At 40.1% G+C, this 19,756-nt stretch overlaps 1 protein-coding gene across 10 annotated transcripts in view; it reads left to right on the top strand.

Moving 5' to 3' along the window:
* The window catches only part of mei1 (meiotic double-stranded break formation protein 1), a 60,963-nt gene that overhangs the window by 3,467 nt on the left and 37,740 nt on the right, over positions 1-19,756 (top strand). For all 10 annotated transcript variants that reach the window (XR_014873831.1, XR_014873830.1, XR_014873832.1 and 7 more), the window contains exons 4-15: positions 301-351; positions 3,658-3,731; positions 4,723-4,828; positions 9,141-9,350; positions 10,738-10,916; positions 12,548-12,662; positions 13,301-13,420; positions 14,604-14,703; positions 17,809-17,943; positions 18,388-18,502; positions 19,028-19,119; positions 19,394-19,541. Coding sequence is in view for 7 of the 10 variants with exons in the window: in XM_085157780.1 (XP_085013906.1) it covers positions 301-351; positions 3,658-3,731; positions 4,723-4,828; positions 9,141-9,350; positions 10,738-10,916; positions 12,548-12,662; positions 13,301-13,420; positions 14,604-14,703; positions 17,809-17,943; positions 18,388-18,502; positions 19,028-19,119; positions 19,394-19,541 (1,445 nt within the window). In the remaining 3 variants the exon portion in view is untranslated. The remainder of the gene's footprint in view (positions 1-300; positions 352-3,657; positions 3,732-4,722; positions 4,829-9,140; positions 9,351-10,737; positions 10,917-12,547; positions 12,663-13,300; positions 13,421-14,603; positions 14,704-17,808; positions 17,944-18,387; positions 18,503-19,027; positions 19,120-19,393; positions 19,542-19,756) is intronic.

Consider the following 19,756-nt stretch of genomic DNA (forward strand, 5'->3'; position numbering starts at 1 on the left):
TACACTGAGTTGGTTTTTTTTAACATGCTTTTAAGATAGTACTTTATCTTGGATGTCCAGCAAAGCTAATGCAAGGTAGAGTACCCTGTACAGTATGATCAAATAGATCTTTATTAGCATGAAGCCCCATCTAATGTCTCTGTAATTTGTATTTTCTATTTTGTCCTATTTCATCCTTTTTTTTTTTGCATAATGACATTACATTTCTTCCTCCTGTACTTCTGTGCAGAAGCAAGAGTGCATGTGGTTTTTGAAGTATGCCTTTTAAAATCTGCTCTGTCATATCTTCTCTGTCCCCAGGGATGCTTCAAACTGCAGAGGACCCTGTAACTCTGGAGAAGGTTGACCAAGGTGAAGAGATGCCTCTTTCTTGTTTGGTGATGTATGCTTGTGTGTCTGTGTGTGCTCAGGAAAACACACATACACACTGTATGTACAGACTCGTGCTCACATTGCACTCACACAAACATAGATGGAGCCCTTCTATGCAGTTGTTTTTGTGAACACACACACACACACACACACAGTCAGTGTTTTTTTGGTTTTTTTTGAGGATACACATAAGCCTTCTTGCTGATAATGGTCAGTGCTGGTGGCTAAGGCGATCTTTGACTCCACATGGAGGCTTTGACGTCATTCCACGAGTAGATAATCTTTCACTGCTACTTCTTCAAAGCTGAAATGCGAATTTCTCTTTGTACTTAATGAGTTTATTTGGGCAGCCAAATGCAGATTATTCTGAATCCTCAATCTTGGCCTCGTGGCAAAGTCTCACTTTCAAACACTCAGACAGATTTTCCCAGTCTTTCCCTGCAGCCTTTCAAAAATGCAAAAAATCTTTTAGTAAGTCCAAATTAATTCAGTGCAATTCACTTTTATTTTATTTATATAGCACCATATCACAACAGCAGTTGCCTCAAGGTGCTTTATATTGTAAGGTAAAGAACCTACAATAATAAATGAGAAAACCCAAACAATCATATGAACCTCCTATGAGCAAGTGCTTTTGCAACAGTGGGAAGGAAAAACTTTCATTAAACAGGAAGAAACCTCCAGCAGAACCAGAGTCAGGGAGGGGCGGTCATCTGCCGCGACCGGTTGGGGGTGAGCAGATGAAGACAGGACAGAGACTTACTGTGAAAGAGAGCCAGAGATGAGTAATAGCTAATTAAATGCAGGTATATAAATGCATCATGAGTGAAAAAGGTAACTGAAGAAGAAACACTCAGTGCATCATGGGAATCCCCCAGCAGCCTGGACCTATGGCTGCGAATCAAATGACAGAATGATTTTACGTCTTTATGTCTTAAAAATGCCCAAGGGACTGCTTTTCTGTAACAGTTAGAAGAGTACTTAAAATGTGACACTGCATTTGGTTTCTGCACAGACAGTGTCTAAAGCACACGTTTTGTAAATCACTTGAGTGCTATAAATAATGCAGTCATAGTGTGAGGAGATAAGAAAGAAGGAGAAAGAAAGCCTATAACCTTCACAGAATTGTTCAGCTGCTTAATGAGAACTTGCGTTGTAACTGAGAGGTAAACCGATGCATTAAACACCCTGAGATGTTGCATCTATTGCAGTTTATTTATTTGGTACACTGCCTTTTTGATATGACAGGGTAGGGCCGTTCGATATAACGATATACATCGGATGACGATATAAAAACATCTATTGTTTCAGATTACGCTATCGTTTTTTTGTGGTGTTGCAAAATAAACTGTTTACGGCAATATTTTTTCATGGTTTTGATGGTCACTGTAGTGGCTATATTAATTTGTTAAAGTTCTCTCTTTCTCTTATATTTAATATGACCACACTATGGACGGACAAGCGACTGTTTTTGTCGTTTGCAACCACGACGGTAAAACATTGGCATGGCTCCGCCGTCCCCTTGTTTGTTTTGCATATTAACCTTTCACAATAAAGCTCAAGATCCTGTTGAGACTTTTCAAAATAAAATACATTATGTGAAAGAGTATGTAGAGTTTTTACGGATGAGAAGCAAAAAAGAGGCGTTAGGTACTAAAAAAATAAACCTTAGACTCAAACGTTAGAACAGGCTTTTCCCTGCAGCATGCCATGTAATAAATACAAAGAAAAAGGCGGCCGTTACAACCTATGTCTTCATGCATCGGTTAAAAGTCTCAACTCCAGGTACATAGCGCCCAGCTGAAAACACTTTATGCAAGTCGAGCTGCCCGAGATTCACAGAATTTACAGAAAATGTTAAATTTTTGTGATTTATATCGTTATCGGGATGATAGATATCTTATTTCGGGATATGAGATTTTGGTCATATCGCACAGCCCTATGACAGGGTTTAATATATGTCAGTACTGTTTGGATAACGCTTGTATAACACCCAATAATGGAAATATACCACAACTCATAGCATAGTGCACATCCTTTAATGGAAACAGGTTCTACCTGCATACGTATCATTATGTCTTGCACAGTTTTCAAATTGAACTTGCCCCAAATGTTATGTTTAGTTTGCAGTATGGGACTTTTGCCTTTCCCCTTTGGCAGGGAGAAAAGTAACACAAACATTCTCCATACGTACTCACGACAATGCTAATCCCTGTTTGTCCATCACTTTTTTTAGACCTTAAAAAAAGGTTCCTAAACCTTCCACCTAACATGATATTGTTTTCTAGCACTACTTATGCCCTGAGCTCACTCTTCATCATGTGACACATGAACCATGGAGCCACTGGAGCTCCAGGGCGCTAATGTCACATTAGACGCCAGCTCTAAAATGTCAGTATGCTGTAAAATAATGGCACATTTATCTGATACTGATTAACACTGATCGGTAGAAATGATTGGTAAGGGCTTAAAGAAAGGGCTGTAAGAAATTGCTGGAGGTTGCTGGCAGTTGCTGTGAAACTAATTGCTAAAGCTACCTTCATACAGACCCAGAGACTGGTCAGTGAACGCTGGCAACTGTATTCTCTGACAGGTAGCAAGTGGTTTGCTGGAGGTTCCTGGCAGTCAGCAGGGTGTAATTGAGGGTGTACAGTGCTGCACCAAAAATCTCCTTGCAGTTCCTTTGGTTGCTAGCAGATTGCTGCAGTTAGCATGTAAGAAGCTGTCTTCTCTGCAGACTTGCACTTTTTGAACTGTGTTGGTTGCAGGCAGCATTAAGGCACAACCTTTTCTGCATTCCCAGCTTGCATTGCACTTCTTCAAGTTTCACTACTGCTCGGAATAAACGGTGACTGCACCGTAATGAGCAACCACACCAATCTGCTGCCAACCATGGCAAAGTTTTCAGTGCACAACCCTCCCCACAGTCAGGGAATGCACATTTTTCACTAGCGACATGAGGCCTTATGTAACACAAATTCCTTAACTACCATTATTTAAAGGCACTTCATATTTAAGTAAATTCCTGTTTGAATCATTTAATCATATGCACATTTCTAAAGCAGTGGTAGAAGATTCTGAAGGATAATTTAAAAATTCTACACCTGGATTTTTCATTAACATTGACTGTTTTGATTTTCTCTGTCTCGTAATTGCAGTGACTGTGCGAAAGTGTGAAACTGCACTTATCTGTGATGTTTATTTAATGAATACACCTCTCTGTTTTTTTTTTAAATCTGCCTGTGTAAATGCATACATTTGTGTATGTGTGTTTACTTGCGTCAGTGCTGGTTCAGCTACTCCTGGAGCTCCAGAGCGAGCTGTCATTTCGCTTCGTTTTGGATGAGATACACAAACAGGTAAGACAAATAGAGAAACGCTCCTACTCATGTGCACGCGCAGGCAGAAGAACATGCCCAACATCTTAAAAAATTTAATAGCACTTGTGTAACTACCGTCATACTCTCCCAAGGCTGTTCAGTAAACAGACAGTGTGCTTGTCTCCCTCTTGCTGCTGTTGTGTCACCTCAGGGGGAGACAGTAATGGAGAAGGCTCATTCTGCTGCAGGTGGAAAACAGTATAGCTGTGTATACTGATGATGACAGAAAAATATAACACCAGCCACAGCAGACAAGTCTCATTTATGCTACAAGAACAGAGCTTGATTAGAAGTTTTGACACAAACTGTTAGTGGAAGAAGTTATTATTTTTTTCAGTTTAAACACACAAGCACTTGGCTCAGATTAACCCTTCTTTTGTGTATCGCTATGCATGGAAGTGGCCAAGCGTTATTATGCTTCATTTTTCTTGCACCAGATTTGGTAGAGTTGCAGTTGTAGGATTTGTTTTGACATGATCATTAACAACAGTGTTTACTTACCCATTATTAATTCTCCAATTTGCAGTTGGTATTTGGTGGAAATAAAAATGTCAGCTTTTGATAGAGTGTTTCCTACCTCACTCAAAGCTGGTGATGGGAGACAAGGAGGCGAAAATCTCTCGAGTGTCTCTAATCCTCTGAGCCCATGGTCGTGTGTGCTTGGCCTTACTGTTGTGGAGCTCTCGCTGAATAATTTCAGAGATTTTTTATCGAGTGGAAATAAAAAACTTAAGTGGTTCATAACATATATGATATTTAGGTTGTTGTAGTAGTTTTAAAATATATTTTGGTCATTTTGAAGATTTTTTTTAACCTACCATTAAAATAAAGGTTTAGCTTTAAGACACCTGTGCAAACCGATGTTGTAGAGCTTTATGATCTAATGCATTAAGATTTCCTTTATATTACTGTGTGTGTGTGTGTGTGTGTGTAAGTTTACTGATGATTTTTTTGTGTGTTCTCTTTCTAGCTTAGTGAGCAGCTCAGTGTGAAGCATTTCCTGCCTACATTCAGCTTCTTGGGTAACCTAATAAAAGCTGCCCCTACTGTGTCCCAGAGCCTTGTGACTCATTATGGTGAGACGCTGGAAATGACACTCAGTGAGACCTCAGAGTAATACAGGGACACGTAGCCCCTAGTAGTAGTAGTCTGTTTTTATCCTTGTTTATATTTTCTTTACAGTCCATTATCAAGAAAGGTACATCAGTAAGCTCGTCTCTTTATCTCGAACTTTATCTCGTCATGTGGCGAGTGATAAACAGTTCTTGGAAATGTTGTAAGCAACGCATAATTTTTCCCCTTTGTTTTTACCAGCACTAGACTTATTTACAAAGTTCATGCTTCATGAATTCCTCTCATTGAGATTTATAATCCGGCGCTAAATACTTTTTAAACTGCAAACATACTGCTGTGTAGCAGCACTGACCCCTTTGTTTAGCAAAGACATTCATTTGCCTTTCGGGGAATGTATAGAGTATCTGCAAGAAATTGATGACGTGCGTTGATTCAGGTCAGTTTTTAAAAATGCAGTTGAGACAGGATCGGTCAGGTTTCAGGTAGCTTACTGTGCAGTCTCTATTTCACTCTTCACTGTGGCACTGGAGAGGCAGAAACTGAATTAAAAATGTATTATTTTCAGGGGCTAAGATCCAAGAATGTGTTCAAAATGTAGAGTTCACCTGAAGTGGAAGAGGAAGATATAAAGGAATACATAATTTTCCTGATCTCTTTTGTCTTAGAGAGACAAATCTACATTTCAGCCACCGTAGCCTATATTGATCTTCTTAAACTGTATCCAAGATGCATGGAAAGCATTGTCTGCATGTATTGGCGACATGTCCAGGACGCTCTATACCAGCTCAGACAGGCTACAGCCTCCTGAGTCCCCTAGTTGGATAAGAAAATTAGCTGATGGAAATAGCTGTACTATGTCTACTTTTGAAACCAGCTTTCTCATGCTGTGCCCTATTCCACCTCCTCTGCCTCTAAGAAATTAGAAAAAAATCACACAAGTCTATCTTCCATATCCTTTCCCCCGAACTCTCTCAATTCAATCTCTCTAGCTGTTATGACCTTTTCAATTGCTCTCCAGCTGCACCGAGATAACCAACCTTAAAATTCCATCTGCATAGCCAATCCCATACCAGCACCTGCTGAAAGTAAAATAGCAAAAGCTACAAATACTGCAAATGTTCATCTGAGCCTTTTCCCTGAATCTCCCCGTCTATATGAATGTATTTATCTAGGTACAAAGCTGTAGTATAGCGAGCTGAAAAGATACTCCTCCCCCAACGCACAGTTGTTGATTTAATCTCTTTTACAACCACCTGTACAATATCTTTGTACTCTCCGAATCATTTTTCCACAGTGCTTATTAGGCTTTGTCAATCAGCTTCGTGTTCGTGTGTGCATTGTGCTGTGTTTGTGTCACGCCTGACTGCTTGTCTTTACGATCGAGCGCGAATGTGATCCTTATGCCAAAAAGGCAGCCACCGTACTTATTTTATTATGCTATGTGTGTCCACCTCTCATGTATTTTCATGAGTTTTTCAAGCTCCCTCCAGCAGCTGCAGGTAGTGGTGAGTTGTTACAATGTTGATGCAAGATGTGGGCTGCCACTATTGACTGTGTGTGCCTGTCTTTGGCCTGTCACTCAGCAAGTCTCTGTGGGGCTGTTTGGACTAACGACAACAGCAAGGCAATGACAACACAAGCCCAGAGCACCCAGGAGATTTCCCTCTGTCTCTGACTCACTGGCTGCCTGTCTTTCTGACTGATTAACCCCTCTTTTTGTCCTCACTCGTTGACTTTTCTCTTCCAGAATTTTCTCTTCGATTTCTGTATTGCTGATACTGATTGAGGAGCGGATACAGACAAAACAGGGAAGATGAAACGGATAAGAAAAGTGGAACGCAAAAAGAGATAACAAGAGGGATGAAAGAAGGAAAGGATAATAGTGCAAGTTAAAATGTTTCTCACAAGCTGATATGTAAAATATCAGTCATCTAAAATTAAACAGTTAAATGGCAGGTTTCATGATTTCTATAACTTTGCATCATCTCAGCATTCAGCATTTTCGCTTTGTTTTTGTTTTTTTTGCAAGCACTTTTTTATGCTAAGACTTTTCACAAGACATTTTTTTTAGAAAGTACTTGCAAAAATATTGAGAAACTAAAATGTTTTCAATAGACCAAGAAAGAGGAAGCAGGGTGAAGCAACAAGTGCAAAGCGATGGTTAAATACTTTAGAAAGCGGATCAGAAGATGAGCTGAGAGGTAGTTCAAAGCATCAGAGTAGGGCAGCCAAACACTAAGCAAGGTAAACAGAAATGAACTTTTGCTCTTTTCTTTAAGGAAAGCACAAGACGACCTTTTTGTCTGTTTGCCGTGCTTCCCCCCGTGTTTGTTTCTTTCTCATTAAGTGGCATTAAACAGCAGCACGTCGTTTTATTTCTCATCTGTTCTTTTGCAGCTCATATTTTGTTCCCTACATTTTTTATCCTCTGTCTGTGGAGGAGTTACCACCCCCTCTACCTCTTTTCCCTTCTTCTCCCCCACCCCCACCGCTTCTCTCTTTATGCTTTGCTGTCATCTTGGCCGCCTCATATATTTCGGTTTAATCAAACATGTCTGGGAGCTTCTTCTGCTTCACATGGGTTTTGATCTGCTCCAGAGAGCAGCTGGCTTGGATTTGGCTCTCCTGCTCTGTCATCTCTGTCTCTTTCTCCCCATGTTCAACACTCACTGAGTCCCATGTTGCTTTGTGCTCTTATCCGCTGTGCAACTATTCTCATTGTTGCTGTTTTAGACATATTTGACTCTTTCACCTCTCCTTAGCCACTTCTGTCTCCTGCCTGTGTCTCACCTGCCATCGCGTATACTGGTGTGTTCACACTAAATTCTTTATTTTTTGCCCTTTTATTTACATTGATGTATAAAGGAGAAAATCATGAGTAATTAAGTTCTCCTAGCAACAAACTAATGTTAGGGTTCAAATTATTTTGTGAAAATAATTATAAAAGTACTCAAGTTTTTATATTTTTATGCTCCAATCTACGCCTACATAGTTTTTTAATCTAGTCTGCTCACACTCTCATCTGCTGTTTAACTCCGCTCTCTCCCGCAATTGCCAATCTTCAACCCTTTCATCTTCAAGGCAATTTTCCCTCCGACGCTGGGTCCACCGTTGTCTGTCATAGCTAAAGTTGAAACTCTCCACCTTGTTCCCAGCAGTTTGCACTTTTTCCATTTTGTAATCTCACTGTCCTTTTGTGGTGTCTTCTCTCACAGTAATACAATTACTTCACCTCTGGGTTTCTCTTATTTTCCTGCATTTCTGTACATACTCGCAGACGTCTTTCTGGGTAATTGAAATGTACAATATCTTGAAATGTCACATGATGTTGCAATTATACGTCTATTTATGCACTTATCAGCAGCTTTATTAGGTACACCTCGATAGTACTGAGTACTTGGACCCCCTTTTGCTTCCAAAACTTCCTTAAATCTTCATAGATTCAACAATGTGCTTGAAACATAACTCAGAGATTTGGTCCATACTGACCTGATAGCATCACACAGCTGCTTTGTTGGTCCACATCTGTGATGTTAATAACCTGTTCCACCACATCCCAAAGGTGCTCCATTGGATTAAGATCTGGTGACTGTGGGGCCATTTGAGTACAGTGATCTGATTCTGATGTTCAAGAAATGATCTGAACTTTATGAGTTATCGTCTAAACCTGCTCAAAGCAGCCATTAGAAGATGTTGCATGGAGGTCATAAATGAATAGACAATACAGCAACAATACTCAGGGAGGCTGTGGTGTTTAAATGAGGCTCACTTGGTACTTAAAGGCCTAAAGTGTGCCAAGAAATTATATCCTCCATACCATCCACCACTGCCTGCCTGAGCCCACGAGAAAAGGTAAACAACATGATTTTATGTTGTTTATGCCAAATTCTGACCCAACATGTAAATGTTGCAGCCAATATTCGCCCAATTTTCTGTTGTCCAGTTTTGGTGAGTCACTGTAAATTTTAAGCTCAGTTTCTTGGTCTTAGCTGACAGGAGTGGCACCCGGTGTGGGCTTCTGCTGCTGTAACCCATCTGCTTCAAGGTTCAACATGTTGTGAATTCAGAGATGATTTTCTGCATACCTTGGCTGGAACGTGGTTATTTGAGTTCCTGTTGTCTTCCTATCAGCTCAAAGCTTTCTTGTTATTCTAAATGCATTGAGTTTCTGCTCTCTGATTAGATAATGGTGTTAACAAGCAATTAAACAGGTGTACCTAATAAAGTAGCTGCTTCACAACAGCATACAGACACTTAACAACTATACCACATGATTATGCCTGTGTCTTACCTGTTTCCATTTCTCTCCACCAGTGCCCCTGTTAGACCGCCTGTGCTCAGCGCTGCTTTTCCCAGACGAAGCACTGAAGGGTGCAGTGGTGTATGTGTGGCTCCAACTGCTTGGAGCTCCTGGGGGCTCAGCAGCCCAGTCCTTGCCTTCTGCTGTTAGGGACAGAGTGTGTAATGTGTTGCTGAAAACATTAGCCAATGCCAGCTCCCCACAGCTCCTCAGAGATTGTGTCGGTGAGAAAAATATTTTGGTTGAATACATTTTATGAGTTTTCTTTTTTGGGGGTGATTTTTTAAACAAATCCTTTTATAACATTATATATTTTACAAGATGGGTAAACTAATGTCGATGTAATTTGATACAGCATGTTGGGAAAATGAGAATTGATGATCATAAAGTAATCTCAAGGCATTCAGTTTCAGATTTTTAAAAGTATAATTGACTACATCAGTAGCTGCTTAAATGAAGTGCGAATTAAACTGATACCTAACTAGAGTGAAATTGGTTTTCTACCATCTAAAAGTCTGATTATGTAGATTTTTGTTATTCAAGCCTTAAAAACAAGGATCTTGGTGAGATTTAAAGAGAGGTTGTGAATTTGTAGCAATGTATGAAGCAAAATTTCACTCCCTGCTGGCTGAGAGAAGACAGCCGAGGACTTATTTGAATGGCAATGTGGTCATTTGACATCTGCCTTTCGAGCTGAAAAAAAAAAAGTAATTTAAGAAATTTCCCTTACTTTGTACGGCTTAATAATAACAAAAAGGAGTTGTTTTCTTCCCTAAATCCCCCAAATCTCCTTAAGAGCGAAGCTATATGGAGAAAGAGGGAGGATTATGTGGAGATGAAAGAGTCCTGCTATCTGGAGGAGCTTTGACTTATAAGGACAATAAGCTTGCAGTGTGCGGTTTGGTGATAACCAGAACTGAGATCTACATTAGGTACAGACATTTACGAAAAATAAGACAGAGTCATTATCTCCCGGAAATTTAAAGTTGGAATGTATGCCACTGTAATAACTTGGGAGAAAAATGTGTTGCACAGCAGGTTTGAAATAGAGGTTGGTTTGCAATTGCAAAGTAAACATGGCTGAACTGCCATACCAGCAAGCTTACCTATGATAGCAGCAACATGATGGAAGAAGCAGGAGGTATTATTAATTTTCTTTAGCATTTGGAAATGGCTACGATATATAAGTAAGATTATTGTATTTTAATAATGATGCACTTTGGGAAGTTGCATTTTTGCATTTTTATGATTACAAATCGGTGCTGAGTCTGAGGAAATCCCTCACCGTGAGACTTTTATTATTATAGAAGATGTTTAATATTTATAAATGATTATCTTATATAAAACTTCCCTTTGTGATATTTGAAATAGCCCAGTTTATTATCAAATTAATGGTGGAGATTTTCAATGGTGACACTGACGCTGTAGGTAATATTTGTGCACCTTTTATTCTAAATTTAAAAAGAAACCAGACAAAGCATGAATGTATTTATCAGCACATGCATGTGTAGATCTCAGCCATGTTTAGGCCTTTGTATAAACTTTGCATCGTGTTTAAAACTTCTGATCTGTGTCATTAGTATCTGTAACAGCTTGTCTTTCATCTGTTAGGCCTGCTGTCACAGCTTGTGCATCTGGCTGATGCTGTGTCAGTTCTGATGAACAGCCTGAGCTGTCAGGTCATGTGCGATGAGAACGAGGACATCCTCGCCAACAACAGCCAGAGCCTCAGCCAAAACCAAGACCAACAGCCCCCTGACCACTGCCTTCTGCCTCTCATACTGAAAAAGGTCTCTGTCCAAACATCCTGCTCTCATCCCCAAGACCTGCATTCTGGCTCTGACGATAATCATAACAAGAAGTTCTAATCCTGGATTATTCTGCCTTTGAATAGGGATTCAGTGGGGTTTTACCCTGGACAAATATTTGTGGTTCATGTCTGGGAAATCATTGTGTAGTTTACATCTCGTTAGATTTTCTCAGTGATGACTCACATTACAGAACAGCTGATGACGTTGGGAGGTTTTATGAAGGGCTCTGTTCTCTAATGTGTTGCTTCTAAATGAAACTCTTAACTAAATAATCAACGCTGTGACGTCAGACCAGCACTGTTTTTGGATTGGTTGTCGGTGAAACGACTACACCCTCAGCCGTATATAATCTGCACCTAATCCATTTCTGTGTGGAATTTACAAAAGTATAAATCCCCCCCTCAGTACATGAGTCAATATGTTGTAGCTCCAGACTTTAACATATTCAAACGAAAACAAGAAGCACTCCGCCAAGGCACTTCACTCTGAGGCCTGGATTTACTTTTAGGGGAGTAGTATTATATTATTTATTTATTCATTTTTTCCTTGTTCTTTTTAAACCTACTTTATGAAGTTTTTAGTGCAGTAAGACTCAGATAAAGGTAGCATGACAGATGTTTACTTTGATTACGCAAACATTATGTAGGAGTAGGTGATGGATGATAAGTACTGATTTGTAAATAAATGAACATGAATAATTTGAGCTTATTATATAAGATTATACTACAGTATATTTCTAGCTAACTAGTCAGCTTGTTCTCTTTCTCTTGACAGTATTTAACATATTCTAGGGTCAACTTGAATGAAATGAGGGTCAAAGGTGACATGATATTTAGATACAAACTGTACACCAATATCATTGCCTGATTGGTGCCAATGCAAACAGGCAGCATAATTTTAAGCAGAGTTTTAAAGAGAAAAGAGATTTTCTGAAAGTTTGACCTTAAAAAAGAGGTCAGAGGTCAAACAAACGTAATATTTAGAATACCAAAATATACTTCCCTGTATATCGACAATGACACCAAGAAACATAAATAAATCTGTATAGCATTATTATCTCTTTGAACTTCAGATCAGTCTCTTGGCCTTGAAGGAGAGGTCAAAGGTTAAATGTGACACGATACTTTAAAACTTTAAATGGTGTTTTCTGTATGTTGAAAGTTTTAAGGCTGTTTGTCAGTTTGCAGCCAATAAATCATTAAGTTTACCTTGAAAACCTTAGTGGATGTAAGCCAAATCTGAATGGATTGTTAACATGACCCCACTTGACACCCCTAGAAACTTTTAATAGAATTCATTTAAAACTTTTTGAGCTTTACAGACTCAGAGAATAAACATACACACACACACACACACACACACACACACACAAATGCTGCCAAGATTAACCTTCTTGGCAGAAGTAACTAACACACTAAGCTGCAATGCCACACAGTGCATGGAAGATGGGAGCCAGTTGTTGCTTCAGTCTATCATGAGCCGTTGGTAGAACATTTATAGTGTAAACACTGTAGTACTATGGGAGTCTTGCACACTGTTTGATTAACACACATATTTATTTAAGTCAAGGATTCTAAAAAAAAAAACCAAACATAAATTGTGTCTTTCAGTTGCTTCTGAGTGGCGATGAGAACTTGCAGGTGACCAGTGCAAAGTGTATTGCATCTGTTCTGGTTCATTCCCCCAGTCAGTACAGTGCTCCCTTCATCAACGCTGACGTACCTGGTAACACGCACACACAGGCACACAAACACAGTCGCTGCGATGAGTTAATGCCTTCTTTGAATTGTTCTATTAATGATTTCCTCTGTGTTCCCTTTGGATCCTTCTCTTTGTCCAGACCCCTGTTATTATGTTATCTGCCGCTTTGTATTTCTTATGCTGTTTGTCTGCGATTATTGTTGTCATTACTTTTGATGAGGCTTTGGCTAACATTGTCATAATTTTTGCCGTACTGTTTTACGTGGCCCTGTTATATTTTTCCGTGTTACATACCCTTATATGTACTGTTACAATGATCCATCTGTATAATGTCAGCAGCCCCACCCGCCTGCTGCTCAGACCTTTTATTGTTCAAAGGGGAGCCAATCAGAAGAAAGAGGGAAGTAAAACCAACTTGCTTCAGACAGAAGATGTGCAAATGGGCTACAAAAAGACCCGATGAAATAATCTAAATAAATATTATTTTGAACTTTGAATCATGCGAAGCTTCCCTAGTAGGGTCCAAGAATAAAAATATGGAGCTGGGAATGAGCATAACAGGTCCCCTTTAATGTGCAAGAAAACATTGCCCTACTTTCAGAAGAGTGTTTAAAAGAACAAAACAACGTTTTAAAGTTGTCTTTTTGTCACTTTTTTTAAAGAGTTTCTGTTTGACCGTCTGGCCTGTAGTAGCAACGAAGTGCTGCTGTGGTCTGCCTACAGCTGCTTGCTGCTACTAACTGAGGAGCCCCTCTTTTTCTCCCAGTGTCACTCTGTTTACGGTGAGAACACAGGCTGTAGGAGCACGACCACTTTATCTCTCTGTGTGAATGCAATGACAAAATATGTCACTACTGCAGAGGCTCCGGTTGCGAATGGCATAAACAAGGTAAGATGGAAGCGTTTGTTTCTGAAATGTTTTGGCTTCACTTTTGTGCAGCTGTCTCGACATCCATCTTTTAAATCTATGGGCGAGAGAGCCGAGACAGCAGATCAGAAACCATTCCTGAGTGAATTACGACGATGCCATCTCTGTTTTTTGTCTTCAGCCCTGGGTTTTGTTGTATATCGGTTAACATATCTGAAAATAGCTGCTGCTGGATAATTGATGGAAAGACAGGTCCTTGACAGCTTAGATAGAATGACGCTGCACTCTGTAATTTTTCTGACAGCGATTGGAAATTTTAATAAACCCTCCAAAGTGGAAGTTTCTCGACATCTGCATCTGCTCCATCTGCTCCCAGTCGCATTAAAATTGAATTTAGACCAATAGAATTCGCTACTCTATTCTGGGTTATTTCATCTAGACAGCTGGTGCTTTTGTAATATAACAAGAATCAGGCAAAATGGCCAAATATTAGGAAAATGGTTACAGAAGCGAGCAGTAATTGCTGATTGGGAAAAAAATGTCACAATATTGCATTTCTTAGCATTGTTCAGACACATGCATGTGTATGTGTCACTCTGTGTGTGTGTGTTTGTATGCCTTTGATGTGAGCCATTACAATGGATTATGCATGTGAGGCCCCACAGTAATTGCAGCACTTCAGCACCACCCCAGAGAAATAGTTTGAGAAACACTTGCTATGCAGACTTAATTTACCAGTACACAGGATATCTGCTCTAACCACTCCTTGTTGCTGTTAGGTTCTTGCTCTAGGTTAGTATGAACACAGGCAGCAGACTCCGTGTAGCAGTAAATTAGAAAGATGTACCGCTGTCACTGTTTGTTTAACATGCAAGGCTGCGAGTGCTGTTGTGTGTGCATCCTTTGTGATACATTTATGAGCATGTCACTCATTTTAATATGCGAACTTGCTGTAGGCTGTAGTCTCTCAACAACTCTTAAGAACTTTGGCACCGAGCAAGGTTAGAGAGTGTTTTTTTGTTGTTGATTTTGTGTCTGCTCATTTGAGAGTTCGAGTATTTCTTTGAAGCAGTGAGCATGTTTGTGTTGCAAGCTAGGTATGGAGTCCTTGGTGCGCAGTCTGAAGGAGTCTTTGCAGCTGACCAACCTGGAAGTGCCAAAACAAGGGTTGCTGCTCCTCAGAGAAATACTGGAGAGGTGAGATGGATATTTATTTTCTTCAGTTACTCTATTTATTGACTAGCTGCATAGTGTAGTAGTTAACACATTCGGCTAACAAAACAAAACAAAAAGGTCACCAGGAGGGCAAACAAATCTCTGGGAGGCATGCCTCAAATGGGGCATTGGCATGACAAATCTGTGGCAAATCAAATATGCAGATCCGTCTGCAACGACAACCCGTGGCAAATAAGGGAGCAATTGAAGAAGAAGAAATGATAATCACTGGGATCCCAAAGTAAATAGATTAATATTTAAAATGTTATTATACTGGAGAAACAGTTTACAATATGGCTCCCTCAGAAAATACGCTGGTGATTTGCCAAATGATATTAATATACTATATTGCCAAAAGTAGTTGCCAGTCGTGAAACTTCCTCGTTACTAAATAATCGACAGTCAGCTGTTAGTGGTATTATAACAAGGGGAAAGCAATTGGGATCGACAGCAGCACAGCTCGGAAGTGATAGGACATTTAAAATCACAGAGTGGGGTCAGGTCATTTGCAGGAGACCTCCAAACTCGCCTTGGCCTTCAGATTAGCTCAAGAACAGCGCAGAGAGAGCAGCGCAATGCTTAAGGTCAGATGCAGTAGTATAAAGCACGCACTGTACTCTAGAGCACTGGAGATGTGTTCTAAGGAGTGATGAAGCACACTTCTCCATTTGGTAATCCGACGGACAAGACCAGGTTTGTTAGGAGAACGATACTTATCTGACTGCATTGTGCCAAGTGTAAAGTTTGGTGGAGGGGGGATTATGGTGTGGGGTTGTTTTTCAGGAATTTGGCTTGGCGCCTTAGTACCATTGAAAGGAACTCTTAATGCTTCAACATACCAGGACATTTTGGAGAGCCTCATACTCCCAACTTTGTGGGAAAAGTTTGGGGATGGTCCCTCCCTGTTCCAACATGACTGTGCACCAGTGTAAAAAGCAAGGTCTACAAAGACATGAGCGTGTTTAGTGTGGAAGTACTTGACTGTCATGCACAGAGCCTTGATCTCAACCTGATGTAACACCTTTATGATTAAGTAGAGCTGAGCCAGGGCTTCTCGTCCAACATCATTGTTTAATCTCACAAATGCAATTCTGAAAGAATAATCAAAAATTTCCATAAATGTTGTAAAGACTTCCTAGAAGAGTTGAAGCTGTTATAGCTGCAAATGGTAGGATGGCATCACATGTTTGTGAAGGAAGACGAGAAAATACTTTTGGCAATATAGTGTTCAAATGTTTGTTAAACCACTGATTCATTACCCAATACTTATAAACATATACGTTTGTAAAATGTTTCTTGTGGCTAGATATCTGTGTATTTTGTAATGTTTTTAAAGGTTATTCCATTATTATAGAACCATCAGCACATCTGTCTGTTTGCGGTAAGTTGTGGTTGTAAAGTTTACATAGTGTATGTCATTTCACCAAAACCCCACAGCCAATTACGCTGAAGATGTTTTACTCCACCACACATTTGCTCGTTTACTGAACATCGCGCGCAGCTCCATCTGCTCCGACAAGGAGAAGCTACCTCCTGTAAAACATGTTAAAATACGGTGGACTGGCAACTTTAATTAGATGTGAATTAACTGTCTGCTGTCTCGGAGATGAAAATATATCCCAAGCCAGTAAAAACAGGAGTCTTGTTTCTGCAAGGTTGACATAATTTTAATGGAACTTTTCCCCTGTCACATGGCAGTGATACAGAGGATAAGAGATTTTATAATCTTAGGGGGAAATTTGTCCTTTACGCTGAGTAGAAGTGTAAAAAGTAGCACGGCCGGTGCTCTTAAAGTGCTGAACAAGCTAAAGTGTGTATGTGCACCTGTGTGTCTTTGTGTGTTGTCTGGTTGTATACTTGTGTATCTGTCTTTATGAAAAACAGTTTAAGTTTGAGACCCAAAATTTTAGGAGGTTGAGCACATTCTAGTAAGCACCTTTTTTTTTTAGACTAGGTTTAGGTTAATGTTACATGTAAGGCTTTGAGTAAAGCATTGAATTGTAATGGTAAAGCTATAAAAGCTATATTTTATATAGAATCACCCGACTTGACTCAGTTATTCTTAAGGTCGGGGTTCGGGTTGGATTATCCACAGCGAATAAAAATCAATACAGTGCTCTAACAAGAACCATTATCACACATGCTCTGCAGGCTTGAACCTTTCCAGACAGCAACCAGCTGAGGTACAAGTCTGCTTTCAACCCTCTAGCCCCCCAATACAAAGTTAGTTTGATTACAGATTGTGCCTTTGTGCACATAATGTAACTAATAGCACAGTTAGGAAGTTTAATTAGATTTGAATATAGTGCCTGCTGTCTCGGTGCATTCACTGCTAAGTGTAAGTGAGTGTGCTGCCTCCTGCACGCAGCTACCTCGCTTAAATGACGCAGGGGTGGCACGACAATTATGATATTTAAAAATGAATGTTTTTTGTGTTAATCATGAAATGAAAATTTGGTATAATGACAACCCTAGTTTCCTGTAGAGCACAGACCAATCCCTGCTGTTTGCTGTTGAGAAAGTAAAATTTTGGAAAATGCTTTGTTTCTTTGTTCTTTTTTATATTTGTGGCTCTTTTTATGATTGGAGCTGATTACCACTTTGTGTGTTTGTGTACACTTCAGTGTGCATGCATGTGTTATTTAGGATGTTCTGTGTAACTAATGTTGTGGCAACAGTGAGCCAGTGCACAGCTGTGATGCTGCAGCTTGGAGATGTACCCTGGTGATCTTTCTAAGGCCGATAGGTCAGCACTATTTGTTTATTGTGTGTGCCTGCCCTTAAAGAGAGTCTGTGTGTGAGTGAGGGAGGCAGGGACTCAGCAAACAGTCACTGCTGCTATTGGCACAGCAGGACAAAGAATTATAGATAAGGTCAGGCAAAAAGAAAAAGTAGACGGTCAGCTTTTTCATGGTTTCTTATTGACTTTCATGTCAAAAATTTCTTTTAGCACAGTTCTCTGCAGCTTTCAGATCCACTGTGATGTGTCATTTTTAAATGTCTTCCTTTTTCATTCTTTGCTTCAACAAGCAAACCCTATTAGGTTTCCTGGTAATGCTTTACATGTCTGTTTGTGTGCATGTGCAGACAACCTGCAAGTGTGCGTCTGTTCCCCAGTGGCGCAGGGTTTGTGGCAGTTTCAGAGGTCCTGGTTGGTGGAGTCGCCTCCTCCTGCCTGCTGGTAGCCACACAGGCAGTCAGCGTTACCTCTGCCTTGTTCAGGTATACACAAACATGTATGCTGCAAATATGTAAAAGAGTTACTTCTTGCCAAAGGGTGGTTGTGCAACTACATCCTGTGGAAACAGGCAACCTTTTAGAGTCTTTTAAAGCAAATTCTCTGTATAATTTTTTCTGACCTATTAGTGATAAAGTGACAAAACAGACAGATACATTGCCTAAGACCTTTATGCACACAGTAAACACATTGGTAGCAGACATGTACAACAACACAGCATGACACAAAAAAGCAAAAACATACTTACACACTTAATTGATCGTTTGAGTTGTTTTAACCTCTGTGTAGGTCACACATGCGTGTAAATACAGAACTACTTGATATCCACACCATGCCCTTCTGCATCGCTTGCTTGTTCTTCCCTGCACCATCCACCTACTCCACCCCTGATAATATCAAGTGTTTACTTTTGTGTTTGAATTCTTCAGACTCGACCACCAGTCCAGACCAGTCCAGTACGAGGCAATAATCAAGTTGATAGAGGCCATCACCAACAGATTTGTCAACCTAACGCTGCCCTCCCCCGCTCATCTGCGAAGCTCTGTGAGATTTTGTTTTATCTGCAAATGGAAAAATACGAGATCTGTCTCGTCTGTCAATCTGTGCCAGGTTTTACAGTGAGTGGTCACCACCACCCCACCACTCACTGTGGTTATCAGTGCTTTCAAAAGTCACACTGACACACAGAGCTCTCTTTGATGCCGTTTTTTGTCTGTCACCGTTGTTTTTTAAAGAGTCCTGATTCCTGGCAGGAATCAGGACTCTGATTCCTGCCAGGAATGAACAGTGTTGCAACAATGGTATTTAATGTGACTATCAACAAGTTTGCATGCATTTATATTCAAGCTGAAACATTAAAAGTAATAACCAGAGATATACACGTGAGTGGGTGATTCTTGTATAACAGAGGGGTCTCTTTCAGTCTGTTTTTATGAAGAGGTTCCATTATTTTAGATAGTACTTGTAAAGGATGATGGTTTTCTGTTTGATGTGATTTCCTGACTTTTGCATCATTTCTTCTCTCTTTTCTGCACTCCCTTTTTAACATGTCCCTCTGTTAATTTTCAGGGGAGAATGAAGAGGTCAGATCCCAGCAGCCAGGCTTTGAGGTCTGAAAGGTTTCTGCTCCAGGCCCTGGTCTGTTTTCAGTCTGCCTGCAGGTCAGAACGTTGTTAAGTCAGTGGCATCACTGAATAAACGCATTTACAAAGTTTTATGAGTTTCTTACAGTATGTCTGTCAGATTTTCTCATATGGATGAAAAAAGCATAGGACTGAATCAATAACTATCGTAGAAGTACATCTTTTCTGTTAAACTGCAGATGAAAGAGCTTAATGAAATCCTTGGTATGAGTGTTTACAGATATATTTTTTGCATCTGTCTCTGTGTATTTTTTATAGGCGGGTTATTGTGTGTGTTTGATATCTGTTCAAGGCTGGCTGAGGAGTGTGCATCAGACCCTGTTTTGAAGGAGAACACATTTACAGCTCCATACAAGCACAGCGGTGCTCAGGACTCTCTAGAGTCTCTGTGTCAATGCCTGCTCCGCTGCTGTGACGCTGTCTGGATACCCACTGTTATAGTGAGAGCTGAAAACCATCACACACACACGTACACCCAGATGTACATTAATCATCTTCTCATCTTAACCCCGTGTCTCTCTTTCATAGTTGTAACCAAACACTTGAGGAAATGATCAATTGCCGGCTGCTGTTTTCTGAGAAATAGGCCATGCTGATTATAATGCACCGTCTGGCGGCTCCCCTAAATGACTATATTAATAAGCACAGCCACACA

The sequence above is a fragment of the Neolamprologus multifasciatus genome, chromosome 4, assembly GCF_963576455.1.
Source record: "Neolamprologus multifasciatus chromosome 4, fNeoMul1.2, whole genome shotgun sequence".
Classification (NCBI taxonomy): domain Eukaryota; kingdom Metazoa; phylum Chordata; class Actinopteri; order Cichliformes; family Cichlidae; genus Neolamprologus; species Neolamprologus multifasciatus.